Genomic DNA, 21,971 nt, shown 5'->3' on the forward strand with positions numbered 1-21,971 from the left:
TCCTAATGATGCGGTTGGTGTATCAGTCAAACTTTAATTTTAGATGAAATTATGAGCCATTAAAGCATTAGCTGCTCTGTTAACATGCTTACCAACACCAGTTGTTAAAAATGAAACCAAGACGTGTTGACAAACTTGTTTTTTTGTTGTTTTTTTTACTTTGCAGTACAGAAATCAGTGGAGCCCAAGTTGCTCCTTTTTTTTTTGTCGTTTCAAACAGATGACACATTACTGAGCTTTCGATTCAAATACTGCCGCAGTTCACATTTGGTCCTTGCCTCATTTTATACATAACGGGAACACGATTACATCATTTTACAAGGTGTTGAAAAGAGGTCCAGGTCGTTTTTATGGTTAATGGTAGTGTGTGGCTGCAGTGGGGAATATACAAAAACAAACCTTAAAGCCAATGTTGTCAACATCTATTTTTTTAACAAACAAACCAACCTGATATGACTAATACCTGAAACACTTTCAAATACAGTTTAAGACTGCACAATCCCCCTGCCTACAAACACAAACACAAACACAATATGATGTACTGGATCTTAATTTGGCATCTTTGGATTCTGCATCGTTTTTGACATCAAACGATAAGATATCATTAAATACTAGCAACCAATGTGCAGTGCCTCAGCCATCTAAGAGTGATTTAAAATAAAAGAGGGGGGCCGGGGGGGGGTTGCTTCTTCTCTGAACTTTTTTTTTTTTTTTTTTCTGTTTCTGTTCTCTGAACTTAATCCAGCAATACTTTTTGATAATTCTAGATGATCAAGGGCCACCACATATTACAATGCATATTTTTTTTGAGTAGGCATTCTTTCTATAGAATATAAGATTTCAGTTATGGGCAGCGTTCATCTTTGATAATGAGGAGTGTGTTGCGACAGCGACGGTTTCTACTCGGCGGCGTCGCCATAGATGTCCTTCTTCCCGCGCTCCATCTCGGCAAAGTCAAAGTCCGAGCCCATCATCCTCCGGTAGATGTCCTTGATGTCGTCGCAGGTGGTCTCAAAGTGGGTGGTGGCGTCGTACGAACGGGAGATGAAGATCTATGTGAGGAGAGCAGAGGAAGTAGCATTTTAATTGGGAACCTTTTTTTCTTCAGGCCAAAAGATGACCTTTCTCACTTGCTAAGTGAAATGGGGGAATTTTCACATTTTACACTGTGTGTGTCGTAGAAGATTCCTTTGCCATCTATGTTGAAATTATCCATTAAAGCACAGATAACGTACATTGATAGCATCTAAAGTATTTTTATTACGTTTGAACAACAGATGTGTGTTTTGTATGAATAATGAATGCCATCATTTAGGAACATCACAAAAATGTATCCAAAATAGTCACCTGGCTTTCCTCGCCCATGTCAGTAGGAGCATACTGGTCGCTGATGCTGACAAACTTCTGCTCGATGGGCTCCATTAGGTCCAGGGCGGGCCTGATCTCTTTCTCGGGGTCGTTCGTTTCCACTGTAGTGCTGGCGATGGCAATGTACTTGCCCTGCGCCGCCACATTGTGAGCAAAGGAGATCATACAAACGTAGATGTCTGGAAGCAGAAACACCAGGGTTTGTAACAGCTTTTCCATAAAGAAAACCAGTGTGAATCCATCCATGTTTGAGGTCACCAAATACTGTCTATAGAAAAAATACAGAAAATCTACTCAAACCTAAGCCTTACATTGAACAGCATGCTATCACTAGAAAAATTCCCGCGGAAATTTTGAATGGGACTGCTGACTCTTTGGTAATGAGCTGAACAGTTTAAAATTCAAACGACTGGAATCGGTCAAGAAATGTGGAAGTTAACCATAATCTAAAAATATGTCACTGTCACTTTAACTCTTTCACTGCCAGACGTTTTCAGAAACGGGTTGTCCCCACTGCCAGCCGATTTAAGCATTTTGAGTGATCTTTCAAGGTCCACAGAAAATGTTGTGTTTGGACTATGGAAACACACATACTACCAAATGAAAGATTGGACTCTCAGCTTTCATCAGGAAAAAAAAAGTTTGTTTCTACCTTATTCCGTTCTTCAGTAATCAACAATAGAAAATGGTTACTTTCACCGAAATTCTCTTTTGAAACAAAAAACGGAGAAAAAGAGCTTTTTGTGAAACGATGTTATTTCATGCACTCTAGTGAATTGTACACTTCTTTTTGTCCATGAATGATGCCACAAACACCTAAATAGTGCTTTACTTCTATAAAACGCTTTCACCAACAATGAAAAAGTGTTTTTTGATTGCAAAATACGTTTATTTCCATTCAACAGTGTAACAATTTGACAAAACAATTTCGCAAACTATTTACAAATGTGTGCAACTGTGGTACTACTTACAATTATGTGGATGTTTCAAATACAGTTTTTCCTTTTGTAACGCTCTCCTGCGTGCAAGGAGACGCCAGGACTCGCACAACAGTTTACTTTCACTTTCACATTGGTCCGTTTTGCGTGCAAACGTTACACTTTCTTGACGGCCTTTTTTTCCGGGGAATAAAAAGCAAGTAGCAGACTGTACACACTTCCTCCGATGAATATGCATTGGACTCGGGGCACTCTCCGTCGTCCGATCGAACGTCCGCCTGTGCGTGCTCGGTTGCGCTCCGCGTTACGACACCGTCATAGCCGCCGCGTCAGCGGTTCCAATTTCGCCGTCAAGCTCGGATCCACCTTCATCATCATCGAGGATGATCATCGTCGTCATCAATGTACTATTTTAGCGTTGGTCGATGCCTTTCGTCTTGTAAGTGTAGAGCTGCTTGCAAACGCTCGCCATTGCGCGTTCCCTCCTCCATCTAGCTCCATCTAACGTCTTCTACTGCCGCGTCAATGCTTCTCAACCACCGCTCATCTTCATCATCGATGATGATCATCGTCGTCGACAATGTGCTTTTTCAGCGATGCTTTTGGTCTTTGAAAAAAACGTCTCGGGCGTGAGCTCCTCGCGACCGGCCGCCATTTTTCCTTTGTCTTCCATTCTCATCTCCTGCTCGACGCTCTAGCTCCGCCTCTACTGACGCCCACCCGATCTTGTCAAAAGAGAGTCATCGCTGCCCTCTAGGGGCCAAAAATAGTCATTAGGCACAACAGACAGAAGGGTTTCCTCTACCCGTTCCAAAAAAAAATAAAAAATCATTGGATGACGTCTTTTGACGTCATTGGCAGTGAACCGTAGGTTTTTACTTGACGTCTTTAAACGTCAGTGGCAGTGAAAGAGTTAACAACGCACACCCATTTTTGACTTGGAGCCGTCACGCTCCCCACATTCCATTGAGATTCTATGAGAGACGCACCCCTTGAACAAAAGCCTCTCACAACTTAACGGTTCAAGATACAGATTCAAGAAATGGCTCGTTAGAACGGCAAGGGTTTGGGGAACACGAGCATGTTCTCATTTTTTTAATCGGATGAAAAATGACCAAATGAGAGCAGGTTGAAAACTTATGATTTATCAGAAATGAAGAGCGAAAGGCGCCTGAATTTAACATGGCAGAGATAGGCGAGTTGGTCCGACTTGTCCGAGCTTAAAGGGAAAATAAAGGTACTAAATGACACCTTAGCCAAATAAAAGTTAGTTTGTCTGAAAGAAGACACTCGTGACTACAAAATGTGAGAATTTGACGTCTAGTGAGAAAAGATTGTGGCCATGGTGACAACTTGAAGTGAAACTTTTGACTTTTGGCAAGAGATTTGTTGCTTCCCGGCACTCTGGCTAATTGCTAAAACAGAGTGTGTTAAAATGCTATATGACTCACTGTCTTTGAACCCGCACAGATGGGAGAGCTTTCATTCCTTAAAAAAAATTTCGACACTGAGCTAAAGATCGGAAAAATTCCTACAAAATGAGCTCAAATTCGTATCGGTCGGATAACGTATGCGTGCACAGCGTGTCTTGGAAAAAGGTGCTGTGATTTTGTCTTTCCATTTCCCATTCATTCCTATGGCACTTTTTGGGGTAGTTTTTGGGGTATTGCGTCACCGTGGTAAGTGCGAATTCCTAGAAAAATAATGCTGCATCGAGTCAGATCGAGCCGCATCGTTTGATACCTCATTTGTCCCGGTGCGATCTACGGTACAGGCTGCATTTTTGCGGAAAAATCCGTGGAAGATGATATAATAACCGCAATAAACCCATTTTTGTAGGATAGTAATATGTGCTGCTTGCTACGCTCAGCAGTCCCATAATTACATGAATGGGGCATAGAAAATGAAGCAGTGTTTTTGTATACTACTCAATGTCATTGGTGTTCGCAAAGCGTCTTCATTTGTGGTGTTTTATCACATTTCTTGTCCTTACAACACTAAATGACATTGAAGAGCACGGATTGATTCACAACATATTTCCGCTTGTAATGTGATATAATAAGTGCCAACTTCTTTTCTAGTCATTCACAACCTTGCAACTGTGGGCTAGCCATGGCACTCTGTTTACTAGGGATGTAACGGCATGCTCAAGTCACATTTTGTTCAGTTCGGTATATTTTCAGGACAAAAAAATATTTTTTTTATGTGTATTTTTGAAAAGATGACAAGTAAACAGTATATTTCTAGAAAATAAATAAACACGACCCATTTTGGTAATATTCTAATAAATTACACTATAATAAATAAATACACTTACAAACAAAAAAAATCTTAAATTTGGCACCAAAATCCTTGAACATATTACACTTTTTATAATGGAAAAAAATACAGTACCTTTAAAATGTCTATGAAATTATATAATTTTTTTATATATATGACAAATTAATTGTTAAATGTTTTAATTTAACTTATGATGAATTTCCCTATTCAAGTTTGTTTTTTGCTAGAAAGATGAACTTATCCACATTTTCTGCAGAAAGCACAGATCTCATTTAACAAAAAACCCGTTCATTGAATTATTTACTAAAGGCTATTTAAATGCTGTTGCTATCAGTGCTTGTAACAAGCTGCTTTTATTCCTGGTCAATGTGACATTCACAGTGCGATGATGTTGTTTCAGTGCGTTATAGTGAGTGATGTGTTAATACATAAAAAAAAAAAAAAAGTGTTGCTAATACATTGCCGATCTCGCTGTGTCCATGTTGGCGCACAATTATGGCAATTTTATCATCATTTTCCTTTCATAGCACATGATAACTGTCCGTAATTAACAGGTAATCTAGCGCTGATAGACATTTTAGGTCTAGTATGTACCAAAATGTTAGCAAACAAATCATTGTTAGTTAGCGTGTAGCTGTAGGGCAAATAATTGCTGTGTCTTCTATCATATGGCTCGAGAGAGCAGACACTCCCATTTGTGAAAAGCTGGATGTCCTTTCTGCATACTTTACAAAAGGCTATACGTGGATTTGGTCCACGTATTATCCAAAGTCTATATTTTTCGTTATTGAGCCAACGTTCATTAAAATTGACAGCCTCCAGGCATGATGGACCGCTGTCCTCTAGTGGGCGACGATGTGACACAGAGCTGTGGCTCTGTCATGACAACAACCTAAAAGCGCTTGCAAAGCCACCAGATCAAGAGTGTTGCACGGGATACCGGTCCGTACCTTGATGTTTTGCTGTCAAAAACGGCTCGGTATCATTTCTTCTACTTAGAAAAATAAATACAAGACAGCCCGCCAACTCTGTTCTAAAGGCAGGTACACATACACGCATGGCCGCCCGTCTACCGATATGTGGAAAACGCCTTAAGTAAGCGAAACGCCTCTTTCAGCGTGAGTGCGAGACGGCGCAGGAAGATGGCTTCACGCACTGAGGCGCTCGCTGGCCGTCCACTCCTCGTTGGCAAGTATGACGTGCTAATTAAGGGCGCGCGAGCAGAGTGGAAGCCACGCGACAGCGTTGGCATTGTCTACGCATGTTGGCGGGGATGGAGACGAGCAGAGACATGCACGCACACTCAAGCAACTTTACATTGAGTCCTTGAAGTGCCAAAGTATTGCCAATATTTAAAAACGGATGACATCACATGCAGTCAAATACAGTACTTCAAAAATATGGCATGCAATGAGAAAGCACTTACAGTTTAAACAAATATATACAGTATGTACATAAATTAACATTAATACATCCCAATATTTTGAATTAATAATAACTAAAAATAATTTGAAGTTCTTTTGTCAGGTTTAATTTTGCTGCTTTTTTGTCGTAGTATTGACGTATTTTATGCAGGTTTAGTATCAAAGTCAAAATTTTGGTATTGAGACAACACTAGCATGTAGCTTTCCTTTTTTTTAAGGAAACGCAGATTTTTTTTTCCATTTTATAATTAGCAAATATTGAGAATATACATTAAACACACTCAAGCATTTACAAGCACTTTTCAAACCTTAAAAACACAACATTAAAATTCAAGCATTCTCAAGGTTTTCAATCACCCGTGCGAACCCTGAAACACACAAAAGGGTTCACGGCAGCCGCTTGCCCTCCATATTGCTATCCATCGTGTGTTCAACTACTTAAGTACACACCGTGCTTCCTGTTGACCTGGTTCTGGGGGATGATGATCTGGCAAGAGTTGATGTCGCACGTGTTGCTGATGGGGTGGTTCAAGATGCAGATGGCCCTGATCACCTGGCCCACCTTCTTGGTACGACTCATAAAGTAGCTGGGGTCACAAATCAGCTGCTTGCATCTGGCGATCTGTGGGAACAAACACAAGCATGGAGATGAGAGTTCAGCACAGTATTTTACTTATTTATTTAAACAGATGCCAATCAAATTACATTCTAACAATGCACTTTCAGGTGTTTATTAAAAAGGGACAAGCAGTTAAACACACAAATGCAAAATGAAAACACTTGTCTTAACAACTGAAGTCAACCATAGTTAGCATCCGTCACTCACTATGCCACAGCCCCCTTAAAGGAAAATGTCAACACACAAATACACCACTGCACTGCTGTGTGATTGACCTTCAAATACACTTTATGGAGGAGAAAAACAAAACAAAAACTGAAGCACGCTTACCTCCCCCTCCGACTTGACTCCAACCACCTTTCCGTTCTCCACCACTATGTCCTCAATGGGCTTGTTTAACATATACGTCCCACCATAGATCGCACTCAGCCTGGAAATGTCAGAGCCCATGACATGTAATGCACATCTAATATAACCAAACCACACTTGGCATCTCCTGTATGCAACTTCCATAAAAACGCATTCAAGTGCAAAGCTCAAGCTTTTTTTTTTTAAATTATTATTACTATTGGTGGCTCTCATACCTGGCAAAGCCTTGTGGCAGTTCTCCCAAGCCGTACAGGGGGTAGAGGTATGGGCTCTTGCCATATCTGGCGAGGGACTCGCTGTAAAGCTTTATCCTATTTATTGTTTCAAGGCAGGGCTCATTCAGGTAACTAAACATGGAGAATGGTTATTAGGACAAATACAAGTATACAGTCACAACTTCTTAAATGCAAGTAGACATTACAAGTTAGTTTCCAGCACTTTATAAGAAGTTAAGGAGCTAGCTATGATTTTAATAATTTGACATGTATGAAGCCTGAGTGCTCAGTTGCAAAGACTACTGACTCATCTGTGCGGTAGAGAGCGAGGGAGTGGCCAGTGAAGTCGATGACGTCCTTGCCCAAGCTAAACTTCTCGAAAATAGCATTCATGGTTGTCTTGTGGGGGTCGACGCCTTCCATAGTTTTGGGGTCATTTTCGTCAAAGTTGGCGATGAAGACCAGGAATTTCTTGAAGCGTCGTTTCTCAAATAGCCCCATAAGACCTTGAAAGATTTACAAGGTTAGGGTTAGCAGCTAAAACCGGTAATGATGCATGTCATTCCACCGCGACATACTTGACTTCAGAGCCTCAGTCTCCGTGGAAGGGACTTTGTGGATTTTGCCGCCCTTGTACACAAAGCTGCCCTCGATCACTTTGAAATCAAGGTAGCGGGTGACCTGGGTGATCAGCAGCATGCGGACCAGTTGACCTGAGAAAAGTATGCATTAGTCAGGCTATTTTCACAAGGTGTCAGATACTGTACACTGTCAATCATAAGTACAGCATTCTGGGGGTTTATAATGAAAAGCAGTCTTTGGTGTGTGTGTGTGTATATGTATACTTCCAAGTCCACAACGTGTATTTAAATACAGGCTTTCAAAGTACAAAGTCAAATGAGCTCTAGTAAGAAGTAAGGATTGGCTTGGTTGGGATCTTGATGGTTTGTGTGGAACCTTACTTTTGAAAGCAATTTGTGGCTAAATGCAATGTTACATCGCTACTCAAGCCCGGTATAATAAGTATCGTTTTAGTTTTTTTGCCACTATTTTGTGGCATATACAAACAATTGTAAACATTTTAACCACCATTGTATCGGACAAGCCATTATCTTAACAAATGCGCAGTGGAGGGAGGCATACCATTAGCCATTAGGAATTTAGGGACCAGGTCCACGTTCCAATCCCGACCTTTTCCCATGGACTCGGGAGGTTTGCCAGGAAGGCTGAAGTGTGCGTAGAGCTGGAAGGACACATAGCCCAAAACCATTCAATTCATTGATTACTGATGACTCCAAAAAATTAAAAATAAACATACATCGTCCAAAGGCGTGATGGAGGCGCTCTCAGCTCCATAGTAAGAGTTGCGGTCCATGTGCAGCACCTTCTTCCCCTTCACCGACATGATTCCAGACAAGATGCATTCCTGTTGGAAGCACAAAAAGACATGATGTAAATAATGTGAACTTTCAATTAAAGAACAGTGGGTCCTGCCGTTCAGGCAGAATCGATACCCAGCCCTACCGAATACCAAAATATATTGCGGCACGCAACGCTATACCTGTTCATACATGTTTACATTTGCACTTTAGAGCTATATCATTCATGTTCTTGCAGTTTGCTCAATAAAAATAAAACATTTTGAAAATTGGTAAATTTATATTAGACATTTTATATTACAAATTTCGTCTCGCCACATGGACTCAATCTCATGTGACATCTCATCTCGTGGGATTTGTGTCTTCTCCCATCCCTACTGGTAACACAAACACACACATAAAACAAGAATTACTTCATTAATTGAATGCAAAAAAATGTGACAAGCTTTCAATCAATTTGTACAACTATGTTGATGTTTCAAAATGTGTTTGTACAACATGCATTGGTTAAAAACCTTACTTACGTCCTTGTGATTTTGTGAGACGTCATCAGTGTACCAAGTACTGTTCCAATTGGAAGTATGCATGAAAGCCAAGACCACACAGATTCCCCGAATGTCATTATTTTTTGCTAGCTTAAACCAAGGATTCATCGGTTGTTGCTTGGTGAAGGCTTGGCTGGGAAAATATCCCAAGATGCATTTCGCAATTCAAGGAAGGAATGGCAACAGAGGAGCATCACGTTTTATCTTCTACTTTAATTTCCATCAGAATCGGCACGGCATGTGCATTGCTGCCCCTCACCAGCGTCACGTTTGGAAGTATTCCTCCCCTTTTATGAGCGTAAATAATAAGAAATATTTAACATGTAAAAGTATAACTTTATTAATTAATTAACAATATCATATATAAATATATATCAAATATGATTTACTATATAATAAGATAATTTTTATAGGCATACCACAATTTCAGGAGAATCAGTTCAAAACCTGCAACTCACATTGGTGTCTTTCCAGAACTTTTTGTTCCAATATAATATAATATAATGTAAAATTTCAAATGATACTTGTTTAATATATTACACATAATGATATAACATCGTCACGTGGTACACAGTTACGTCAATGCGTCAGAACCAGGAAGCTTGCAATGAGAATAACATCCGGGTATTCTGTTTGTTCTTTGCCTGACCCCTTTGGCTTTTTGCGTACTTGCAATTTGGAACAGTACTTGGGCGGCGACTGATGATGTTTCAAGACATCACAAGGACGCAAGTACAAACAAGAATGCATATTGAGAAACGGCCATCGGCTTTCCCTCCTTTAGGCCATTCTGATAGGAGTGACACAATCTGCCACGAATGTAGCTTCAGTGGAAACATCAAGACCACCGGAAATGTTCAGTTTCAGATATTAGACTAACAAACCGGCAGCAAACTGGCTGGAAAGCAACTGCCCTCCAATAAAAAGCACATGACACCATGTAACTTTTGCTCTATGACCCATGTCACTTTGTATTAAGTTATGTCACTGTCACTTGCGTGGCATCACTTAAAACCAGCCACACCCGATGCATTGCAGTGAGACAGGAAGCGTGGCATGCTTTCACTTCCTTTCAGTAAGGTTTAGTGAATGCTTAGGAAGGTCAAACTTGCTGAGGTACATCCTGGCTACAAGCAGATTTTGCTTGCGTTTTTTTTTTCTTCCCCCAAATACTAACTTGTGACGTGTTGTTCCCCCTCCACCCTCCAGATTGTCCTACACTGCAAACCCTTCAAATGGGACTACAATTGTGGCATGTTCAGATTTCAAGCGGCTAACACCCGCGTTGCAATCTGCTCTTTGTTCTTCCGACACAATTCTCCAGCAACTGCTCCTTTCCAACAGAAAACTGCCCCTTCAGACTGCTCCAGTCTCACGGTCATCACGGGATTAGCCCTGTCATGTGTCACCCATTAACAGAAACCAAGCTATTTCATTTGGTTATAGAATACTGTTACTGTAGACCGAATACATGCTGCTCTTAGTAGCTAATTGGGCCTTTCTGCTATTTTAGAAGCATGTTTCAACCTTTGCACAGAAACTGAATACAATTTTTACGAACACTTGCATTTAAATTTTGCAGTGGTAATTCTGCTGTGACCAGCAACTTGCTACCCAACGTTATTTTGCCAAGAATCGGGCGAGACTACAGGTAGTGCTGGGTAAAATGGGAAAAAAAACTTCTATCACGATATTGACCATTTGCACCGAAGTCACGTGTATGCAAACGGCGGAACGAAAAGATTGTTGAATGGAAGTGGACGTGACCCGGAGCGACTTAGCGACTCTTATTTTACAAATTAAAAGTTATTTTTGCCCATAGAGCCATGGAATCTATTACTTCAACCGAAGGTCGACTGTCAGTCGACGTTGCACATTTAGTCGTGACTCATAGAGCGCGATATATACTTAAGTTGGAGATCGCTAGTTTGAAAACAGCCCTTTACCTTCTGTTGCCTGCTGTTTTTACCAAGTTAATCAAATCGCTGACTTTGCCGGAATTCACAGCTCACGACCTGTTTCATTATGCAGTCAATGCCATCTCTCCTCCTTAGACTGGGGCTGATTTACATCTTAATGTGATTTGAAACACACAATTCGACACCTCTGTTACAATCTTTGTTAAGAGTGTAGGTTTATTAGTAAAATGTATGAACATTTATCTACTAACGTCGCAAAAAATGATCGCTGCAAATCCGTGAATACTTTGTGGGCTGCCAGTCCTTTCTGTTGATTGCTGCTATCCATCAACGTCTTTCGTCTTCATTAGAAGGTATGCCATAAAAAGCAACATTTGGTTTACTCGTTATTCTGTCTGTACAACCGACCGCACAGCAAGATATGACCATTTTATAAGATAATCTATTAGATAAAAGACTACGCTGTACGAGATTCAATGGTTGCAATAGAGGCAAGTGGCTCTTTTGCTGTCTAGCATCCGGGGGGCGTTCCCATGAGGGCTAAAAGGTGCAAAAGGTCAATAAACTATGTTATATCACGATAACAATATACGACAATATATTTTCAGTTTTTTTATTTAAAAAAACCCACTATGAACGTTTATTTTTTTTTATTTTAAGTGACATTAAACAGATCTGTATCAAAAGAGAAATGCATCCAGTAGGGCTGCTAAATAAAATTATTGAATGTTCACAAAAGAGGCACAGTAAACACTGACATTTTGTTAAAAATGTATTTATGAATCTAAATAGGGGATACAAAAATGTTTCAGACAGAAATTGTTAAAAAATAAAAAATTATGAGATCTACTGTAATGTTGCTTTGAAAACATTTATTGTGCTTATCAAGCTAAAACTGCACATTTAGACCCGCAAACTGCTTCACACAGCTGTCACTATTTTAATGAGCCGAAATGAGTACCCAGCATGCTTTGAAGTGGGCTTAAAAAATTTAAAATAAAAAAGTTATTTAATAATTACGGGTTTGCTATTTATCCGCCTCGCATTCTAATAATTTGCATTGATTACAAGCAGTTCAGATAATGGATGGATGTTAGGTTTACTTTGGCACCATAAGCTTGTAATGTATGACAGCTATGTATCATTCACTGCCATGTCCACTTGCTCAGGCTGGCACCTGGTGACAGCTGTGTGAAACAAACATGCAGAATGAATGCCTTTGTCTGTTAAACAAGCGTTCTCTGTCACTTTTTTTGTTTTGTTTGCTTTTTGCTGTAAGTGACAAATGACGATAAACATGATTGGAAGAAAAAGACACAATCCTTTTTTTTTTTTAATCGTCTTCATGATAAATATCGTCATATAGCCCGGCCCTAACTACAGGTACAAATTCTGTGCCAGTGAATGTGTACCAGCTTGTGGAGTAGTGGGTACTGGGTAGAGCGATCGCATTGAAGGTGCTAGGTTGCGGGTTCAAATAAATTTTCATTTCTTCTTTTTTTTTTCTTTTTTTATTTATTACTGTTTACAATTTTTTGCAGCCAGTCAGGACTCGTAAACGTTTTGTTTCACATGTTTATTGAGGAATTGAAATTATTGTGAGGGTTATGGTTAGGATGGTAATGCCGAAAAAGCAGCCTGTGTTTGGTGGCAAAACAAAATGGAAACTTCGTGAAAAGAGACCGAGGGGAGTGAAGCAGGCAGTAAGCACGCACAGTGCACGACCCACCGCAAAATAACCGGTTCCCCGTATCACGCTAAAATAACCTATCACGGCCAACCTACCGTAATCACTGTAAAATACTCGTTTATGCCAGGCTAAGGATATATTGCTCCAGCGATTGACCAATCAGAACCGCTCACGGCAAAATAACACCAGCAGGAGAGTTAACTGTCATGGCAAAATAACCACTGCCTTGGACAGTGACGTAAAAAAATAAACTTTTTGGAACTTTTAGCCATGTTAAAATGATAATTCCTCACCAAATACATCACCAAAGTTGTGTTTTTCTCCATTCACACCCCCCTATGAAAAATTCTAGGTCATTCTGCTCTCCAAGCACCAGCCCCTCCCAACCCGAAAAAAACAAGCGTGGCGATTCTATGATGTCATCAAGTGCGGACTAAGCACACGCCCACTTTCTCTGAGACCTCCATGCTCGGACAAATTCTGTCCAAATAAATTCAGAGCAATCAATTATCCTTCACATTTGTAATGACAATTGTCCATCTTAAATTCCCAGACAGGTTGTGGCTGACACTTGTGTAAACCACAAGTAAAATTGCTGCACTGTTGAACCTGCGCTCACCCTGTACCCTCCTCCTCCACTACGATTTTGTGCCGTTTTGTTTCAAATGTTTATTGAAGAATTGAACATCCATCCAATTTACACTTTTAAAGATGTGGTTGTACTACAAGGTCTTACGTGGTGGGGGAGTGCTTGAACGCAGTTCTCCAGAGTTTTGTGGGGGCGGCGCGCGCAGCATCCGGCTTAGAACAAGAGGGGCGCAGCAACCACACGGGGAGAGACGGGGTTATACTGAACCGGGCATTAGGAAAAATATACAGCAAAATACCTAATATTTCCTAAAAAGAAATTACTTCGCCATGGTGTCAAAGGTAAGATTTAATATGCCTATAGTTAACCGTGAAAGGGCTTAAAATAATGACATATATCCCCTTTAAATTAAGAGTCAGTAGATGAGTGCACCCATTGAATGTATCAATAATTATTCAAGGTCTAATAAACAGTTGCTAGCCAATCTAAAAATGTCATATCTGTTCTGTTATGAGTATATTACTTGTATAGTGACTAGTTTTGTTGTTACATTCTGGCTGTCAATTATCAACTTCAATAAAATGACAATATAAATACGAGTAACCAGCCCAAATGTATTACTTTGAAAATGGTGGACATTGAAATCTGAAATGTCACACAATTGATACAATGCATTTTGTAGTCCTAGTCCATTCAAATGGTATTCATGCACTTACATGATTCGACATTAGAAACAACTCTACACTACCAACAGTTAGTTACGCAATAATTTGGAAATGTTGATCAAACTTGAAATGTCACTGACCTGCTTCCACTTGATTACGGCTATGTGGGCTACACGTTTAAAACTTTACCGCTGAGTTTAGTGGTTAGATTCTATTTCATTGGCTGTCATTCATGATAAATGAATATAAAATAGTATTAGGAAAACAAGTTACATTGACACCACACAAGTTCAACTAGACGTTTGTACCTTAAATTAGATGGGCTAATGTTAGCACACCAATAATCTACGATTAATCTTCTCCCGACTAACGCGATCAGCCAATGCTAGCACTAAACTGCCAACTAACCGGTTTCTTGCGACACTTTCGAGTCTTACAAGCCTTTTAACAACGTCTTAACTCGAAATGAATAGTTAATAGGACGTTTCTATGTTGTATTTATTGACTATTGGTGACGGTTTAGTTAGCCAGCTTCTAATGCTAAATGAGTTGCTTAGCGCTAGCCGTTGCTAATTAGGCCCCGTTAGCCTTAAGAGCTAACCGAAGGGTTAACAGGTTGCAAAGCGCTTCGAAACTCGTTGAATAATTTCCTCACCGTCAGTCCAGTGCCGAGGACGATAACGTCGTATTCGTCATTCATCTCGAATAAATTTGGATGGCGGAGCTCCTTGGCAGGGAAAGAAGAAAATGGAGATCCTGCGGGGCTGAAGTGGCAAGGGGCTGGGCTCAGGGCGCAGCAGAGCTCAGTGGCGTCAGGTGACAACGTTGTGGGGCGTGGCCTGGTGACTGTCGATCACTTGTTGACAACAATACGTTCGCAAAGTTAACACACGGGCTAACATTATTCATCTTGGCCATCGTTTCAACATTGTTTCGGTTGAAATAATAAACTGAGCATTTATTTTGACTTGAGAAATAATTTACAGTACAAGGACTACGTAAATTAACCGATTAATCATAAATAAAATAACTCATTTTTTGTTCCCTGAAGGAAAGCATTAAATCAATGACTTACATTACATTTAATGTAACATTTTCATTGAAAATGTGCCTAAATAAATGGTTTGAAAACAACGTTCTAAAAGATTATAAGCATAAGTATTCTACATATAAATTCAGTACAACCCAACTGTAATTTTAAAAAACTCTCTACTGGATTAAAAAGAAGTTTCACTATAAAGTTATGCACAAAATAATTTTCCAGAGATGTTTTTCTTTTTCACATGCTACCAGGGGAAGCCTGATTACCACTACCACACTTGAAGAATTACTGATATAAATGACCTGGCAGTGGTGGGAAATTATAAAGTACAACTACTTTTTATTTTTATGTTTTACTGTGGTTAAGTATATTTGTGATATATTTTAGGTTAATAAAAGAGGTCGGTCAAGGAATCTGACAGGAATAATTTAATTTCAGGAACTATAAGTGCAATGAAGGAAAAGTTCCTGAAAATGTGGTTTCAGCTACTTAAATTCAAAAGGGGGAAAAAAGAAAGATGGGGGGGGGGGGGTAATACAGACATTGGTGTTTCTTTCTTTATTCTTTTAGAATAAGAATGCCCTTAAGCAGATTTCATAACCTGCAGTCAAAGACTTGCATTATGTCAGACTTTTTGGCAAGCTGCCGTGCCATAGTGCCAGATGCATCCTGGGAATCTTCGAGCCCGAGCTGCAGCAACGTCCTGGCAGCTTCCGCATGCTGTCCGATGGAAGCCATGTGGAGAGCTTGTGGTAGACAAAAAAACTAAAAGTAAATCCACTGAAATATAAAGAAAAGTTAGCCACTCTATTATACTAATTAGACTAAAACAAAGTAAAACTAATAAGATATACGTTATCAAGGCAGCATGGATAGTAAATTTCAGGTAAATTTCAGTGGGAATTTAAGATGGGGAATTGTGGAAATATTCCAAATATTTATGCTTGAATGTATACCTTTCCATTAAACTACCACTTGCTTACATACAAATTCCTAGAATTTTGTAACCCTAGTAAGATGTAGTAAAAATGCTGTTGGTCACAACAACCCTTGTTGGTCATTTCATCCTAGTCATATAGCCTTTTTGTTAGCATTTATTTGCTAAAATGAAAATGTGTATGTAAGATTAGCAATATTTTTATATTGATCGCATTGTACTGAGCAGTACACTTTCCTTCCCTAAGTAAGTCGGGTTGTCACACACAATCATGTTATTGAAATCAAATTTTGATTTTCGAAGAAACTTTGTTAAACTCCAAAGTATACCACTTTTTTGAAGCGTATGGATGGATGAATTTTAAGGTTCATTGTAGTCATTATGAAGTTCATTTTCATATAAAATAAAAAATACAAAACAGAGAAAAAATTAATGAAATTAAATAGATTTACAAGACAATATTTTTTTTATAATGGAGGATTCTGATAATGGACGGTACGGGCAGCATGTCAAGTGGCTAGCATGTCCGCCACACATTTCTGATGTTCTGGGTTCTCATTCAGGCCTTCCGTGTGAGGACAAGTGCAATCAAAAATGAATGGATGTGGGGATGGAGTCTGATAAATTGTTTACCTGTTCTTCTCTTTTTGTCCCGAACGTGAAGATCTGCTCCCAGATCTAATAGCGTCTTTATAGTGGAAACGTGGCCTTCCTAAAAACCCACATAGAAACACAACCGCTAAACAATATCTTCTGATAAACAGCACATACAGAATTGCTAGGCAAGGTGTCGACCCGGCGGGCGTGGGATATTTGTGTTTGGCGAATTCGCTAAACCAGTGATTCTCAAAGTATGGCACGCGGCTCTCTCTAGCTGTATATGACAGTATCACAGCCTATGTTCAGTTAAGATGTCTTTAACGTTGGACTTGAATACATTTGCATGCCATCTTCATTTATTTCGGCACAATCTTTATTTAAACCTATGTGAAACTTATTCTATTTGAATTTGAAGTTTTTCGTTTTCCTATATTTGGAAGCAATGAAAAAAAAAGAGCACAAATGTCTATTTTCAGACTAATTATAAATGTGAACTGTAATCCTACCTTGGCAGCATAATGCAAGGAGGTGAGCTGCAAGCCAGTGGCCCTCTGGTTGACGTCAACATGAAGCTCCCTTACTAGGAACCGCAGCGCCTCCTCCTGGCCAGTGACGGCCACCTGGTGTACTGGCTGAACCCCAAGTATGTCAGCTGTAGTTGGAGATGCCTACAGCACAATACATACTCACATACAAGTTGACTCAAATATAAATATGTGATATATATGCCAATAACTAATGATTCTACCTGATGTTTCTCCAAAAGAAGCCTGGCCAATGAAATGTGTCCGTTCCTCACCGCATCCACGAAAGGTGTGACCCCGCAGCTGTCTTTGTCATCTGGGGTATAGTCGCATCTGGACAACACATTAAGCTCAAAATGACACTATGACAGCATTTGTGGCAGACATTTCAAGCCATTGAATGTTGCCAGCAAAATCTGTACTTACTTTGAGTCATGTTCAATTAGACTTGAACTGCTGTGAATAGTGGCGTTAGGCTATATTGAATTAGCCTTGTTTTGGTAATCTTAGATGTACTAGAGAGACTGTTTTAAGTACTGTTATAAGTACGGAATTATCACAAACTGGAGATTCTATATCTTTCATGCATTCTTCTAAAAAAAAACCTTTATATTTAATAAATACACTTTAAAAAAAAACAGACACAACATTATTGGCAATCATTACACTACTGCAAACTACAACCACAATAATAAACATAACAGTATTATACTAATACTTCTCTGACAGTATCACAACTACACGTATTGTCTATCTATCGCATAGCTTGTGCAACCGCTAAATGTAACATTGAAAGATGAATTAAAGAGGATCCAATGCTACAGTATTAGGATCTTGGATTCATGGATTGTGCTCAACTTACCTCTCAAGCAAGATGCCAACAACCTCCTCACAACCATGCATGGCTAGACAACAAGCAAATGAATCAAATTATGAAATACATTTACATTTACATTTTTACATTTACGATTAGGGACATGAAAACAGCTCACCCGCAGTGTGCAGAGGTGTCCTGCGCGTCTTACTTTCACTTCTCCACACATCCGGAGTGACGTCGAGGAGGTAACCGACCACCAAGGGATCGCCCTCCCTGCAGGCGATGTGGAAAGCGTTCCAGCCATCTTTGTTTTTCAGGAACGGGTCCGCAGAGAACTTCATCAGCTCTCGGATCACGTCCAGGTTCCTCCGAGTACAGGCCATCATCAGAGGGGTCCTGGGAGGGACAATTGCATACAAAATATCACCAAAAAAGTATAGTGATGACTTTTTACACCTAAAGATGTAAATAAGAAATGAGTATTTTACTACTTAGTTAAAAAGGTCATCTATTCCTATAAAAACAACAAAAAGTAGTACTAATCTGCAGTATTGCACTTTATAAACACATACATTAATTTTATGTATGTTTGTATGTTTTAGACTGCAAAGAATTCAACAGTTTGTGCTCATGATGATTCAGTGGACATTGTGCTGCTCCTTTTGGCGTGAGGCCCTTACATATGTATTCTACAATACATAAATAAAAACGTGAATAAATACATGAAATAAATACAAATCATAAATAAATAAATGAAGGAAACAACACAACAGAGCGCTCAGAGAGCTCTGGAAATGCTACTTGTAGTTGTTTGTGATTTGCGTCTATAAGCCAGCGGGATTTTGTAAAGAAAAGTTGAGTTGTTTGGTTGAATACACAATATATACACTAAGAAGTCATGAAACTAAATTATTTACTTGTAGGCCTACGAGATGCCCATGAAGTTTATAAATGTTTTTTTCACGATCACTGCCGTTTTCCGTAATGTAATTTGTGTACACTAACGTCAACTTTTTCTCTTTTTTTACGATCTCCTCAGTCTTAATCAAGTGTGATTTTTAGTACTATATAATATAAATTAAAATGTAAATAATTGTTGTTTAAATAAAAATTCACTCCTTCGAGCCGGATTCGAACCAGCGACCTAAGGATCACTGAGATTCACCTCTACAGTCCTCCGCTCTACCAACTGAGCTATCGAAGGGAGCTGACAGAACAGGGTTTAACCACGGTTTTATATAACTACTCATCCGTCGCAAACGTGAAGCCACAAAAATATATATTAATATTTCAAAGAATATTAATCGGCTACTATTGTGTCTCACCAATCCGCCTTCTTTAAACTGTCCACTTTGGCTCCCTCTTGCAGCAGATAGCTAACACATGCTAGGTGGCCCATGGAAGCAGATTCGTGCAGCGGCCGCTTGTAGTCGTTGTTATAAACTTCCACTTCAGTGCCAACTTCTTTTATGAGATAATCTAAAATATCCAAGTGTCCATGTCGGGCGGCGTAGTGTACAAGAGTATCTCCGGACCGGCCGAAGTGTTTGTCTCGGCTAGCCTCCATTAGTCCGCATGTCTTCATCTGTTTTTTCAGGGAGCAAAACTGTCCGTCCTGGGTTAGTTTCACTAGCACTTTGAGACCGTCTTCGTCCATGCTGATTGTATAAAAGTCAACAACTCAAAAATCAGGTTTACTGTGGATAAACCTAAACCAAGCACGAGCAGAAACATTGACTTTTCGAACCGATGAATTGTGGGTAATGTAGTTGTTGTGACTGATATGATGAATGTACTTTTTTTATGTTGATTTTTATTTAATCAGTGGATTTAAATATAACTGAACCACCTTACAATCGGTGTCAACTGAATGGTTGTCTACAGTCAGCCAATTAGATCAATTTTGTACCATTGTCATTAGCCAATCAAAGTGCCTCCTCGTTCTATTGTCAATAGCCAATCAAACTGCTCAGCGGCTGTCCACCGCAAGACTGCCTGCGTTCAGCTAATTAGATCAATTTCGTTCCATTGTCATTAGCCAGTCAAATTGCCTCCTTTTTCCATTGCACTACATAGTCATTCACCAATCAAAGGCATCAGCCACAGGGCGGCCATCTTACCTTTCCCATCTCGCGAGCTGTATACTGTATAAACTATACGTATACGTAAAGATTAGACATATACAGCTTGTAGCCTCTTAGTATATAAATCCTACTATACTACTATAAATCTACTAAGTACTGTCTCAAATGTTCTCCAATTTCATTACTGTAAATGAATAGGATCGTATGCCGAGAAACGTTTCTTGGGAGTGGTAATATGGCGGCCTCGCGACTCCCTGTGCAAAAAGTAAAGGTAAAACTAAATTAAATACAGTATATTTCAAATGTTCTACTTTTAGTAAATTTTGTTTGACCAAATATACATTGCATTACATTGCACATAATTAAAAAAATATATATAAATTCAATTAAAGAGTTGAAAGTATAAACTGTGGTTTGATACTGTGTGCTGTTAATGGATGTTCGACAGTACCATACTTATGCTGCATTTGGGGATGGTCAGAAGTTGGATATGTCCGAGTTGTTTTTTCCCAGTTCCGACCTGAAAGCGTTTGAGGCAAAAGTAAACAACCAAAATGGAGTACAGTATAGTGATAACTTATTTTTTTATTTTGGTCCTCAAAACTCATTTTGACCTCCAGCAAACTTGCCTTTTTGCAATTTTGCTTCATTTATTGTTTATATCTTATTTCATAAGCATTCCATACAGTTCAGTATTTCACCGTATAATTTCATGCAGAGAGATAGCCGCATACCAATCAATGCCCACAAACGCTACAATGGACAGTCAAAGGAGCTCAACAGTGTCAAAACTGATCTGAAAACGCAAATCATTGACTTGAACAAGTGAGGAAAGTTGTTTGGCGCCATTTCAAAGCAGCTGCAGGTCCCAAGACCAACAGTGCAAGCAATTGTTTGCAAGAATAAAGTGCATGGCACTGTTTATCAATACCATGATCAGGAAGAAAATGCAAGCTATTACCTGCTGCTGGGAGAAAATTGGTCAGGAGGGTGAAGAGTCAACCGAGAACCACCAAAAAGTAGATCTGCCAAGAATTAGAAGCTGCTGGAATACAGCTGTCAGTGTCCACAATCAAGCGTGTTTTTGTATCATCATGGAATGGAAGGCTGCCGTGCAAGAAGGAAGCTCTCGCTCCAAAAGCGGCACCTTAAGGCTCGACTGAAGGTTGCTGCTGATCATATGGACAAAGATAAGACCTTCTGGAGGAAAGTTCTGTGGTCAAAATAACCATTTTCTCCTTCTTCCCCCTTCTTTTCCATTTTCCCCCTTCACACAGATTATTGTGTGGCTCAGGGAGTAGGTCTCTCAACCTGAAGGTTGTGAGTTTGTTCCTCATGAGTGACTTTTATTCATTCATTTTTTTCAATTCTTTATTTTGCTCTCTTCCAAGTGTAAATATTACTCTAAAACGGAGTCTATTTGGTCCCACTCTAAGAGTCAAATGTTCTCTACAAAATGTACTGTGTAGTGAAAGTCTTACAGTATTTGGTTCTTTATTTACAAGTTTTAAATTTTCAGGAATATACAGAATTCGGCATACACTTTCTTTTGTTGCACTCTAATGTGGACATAACTTTGTGAGAATAAAAACTGTTGCAATTTCCTTGACTGTGAGCGGAGTATGTCAAACCGCAAACTTTGAAAACTGCTCTTGTAAAATTCTTTTTTCCCCTCATTTTTTATATATAAAGTAATTGTATTTTGTTAGTGGCACCTCTGCTCTTGTAAAAAAAAACACATCATCTAATCATTTTGACTTGCAGTGCTCACACAATACCAAAGGAACGATGCATTGTGGGGGCACTGACTACTTCTATGACAGATATTTGTTCTGGAAAATATATGAGCTTTTGCAGATGATCCATGGTGTTGTGCAAAATCATCCAAGTTATTTTTGGCAAAAGCACCAAGTTAATGCAAATGAGTCAAAACAATTGAGAAGGATCTTTGCAGTTTTGACAGTACC

General features: G+C 39.4%; 2 protein-coding genes and 1 non-coding gene across 3 annotated transcripts; all 3 read right to left on the reverse strand.

Annotated features, from left to right (window-relative positions):
- Positions 1 to 124: 124 nt before the first annotated feature.
- gdi2 (GDP dissociation inhibitor 2) lies at positions 125 to 14,823 on the reverse strand. The gene is made up of 10 exons (XM_077543737.1): positions 14,656 to 14,823; positions 8,532 to 8,639; positions 8,357 to 8,456; positions 7,792 to 7,926; positions 7,521 to 7,719; positions 7,214 to 7,345; positions 6,960 to 7,059; positions 6,461 to 6,632; positions 1,348 to 1,547; positions 125 to 1,052 (listed from the first exon to the last, which is right to left on the reverse strand). The coding sequence occupies exons 1-10, from the start codon at positions 14,698 to 14,700 to the stop codon at positions 900 to 902; spliced, it is 1,344 nt and encodes a 447-aa protein (XP_077399863.1). The 5' UTR covers positions 14,701 to 14,823; the 3' UTR covers positions 125 to 899.
- Positions 14,824 to 15,475: 652 nt separating this feature from the next.
- Positions 15,476 to 19,661, reverse strand: ankrd16 (ankyrin repeat domain 16). Its single transcript, XM_077543738.1, has 7 exons — positions 19,246 to 19,661; positions 18,096 to 18,316; positions 17,966 to 18,008; positions 17,328 to 17,436; positions 17,086 to 17,247; positions 16,613 to 16,691; positions 15,476 to 15,788 (listed from the first exon to the last, which is right to left on the reverse strand). The coding sequence occupies exons 1-7, from the start codon at positions 19,575 to 19,577 to the stop codon at positions 15,637 to 15,639; spliced, it is 1,098 nt and encodes a 365-aa protein (XP_077399864.1). The 5' UTR covers positions 19,578 to 19,661; the 3' UTR covers positions 15,476 to 15,636.
- On the reverse strand, positions 19,037 to 19,124 carry trnay-gua (transfer RNA tyrosine (anticodon GUA)). Its single transcript is given in 2 exon segments — positions 19,037 to 19,072; positions 19,088 to 19,124. It is a non-coding gene; the product is annotated as a tRNA-Tyr (tRNA).
- Positions 19,662 to 21,971: the final 2,310 nt, after the last annotated feature.

This window comes from Vanacampus margaritifer, chromosome 15 (genome assembly GCF_051991255.1).
Source record: "Vanacampus margaritifer isolate UIUO_Vmar chromosome 15, RoL_Vmar_1.0, whole genome shotgun sequence".
Taxonomy (NCBI): Eukaryota; Metazoa; Chordata; class Actinopteri; order Syngnathiformes; family Syngnathidae; genus Vanacampus; species Vanacampus margaritifer.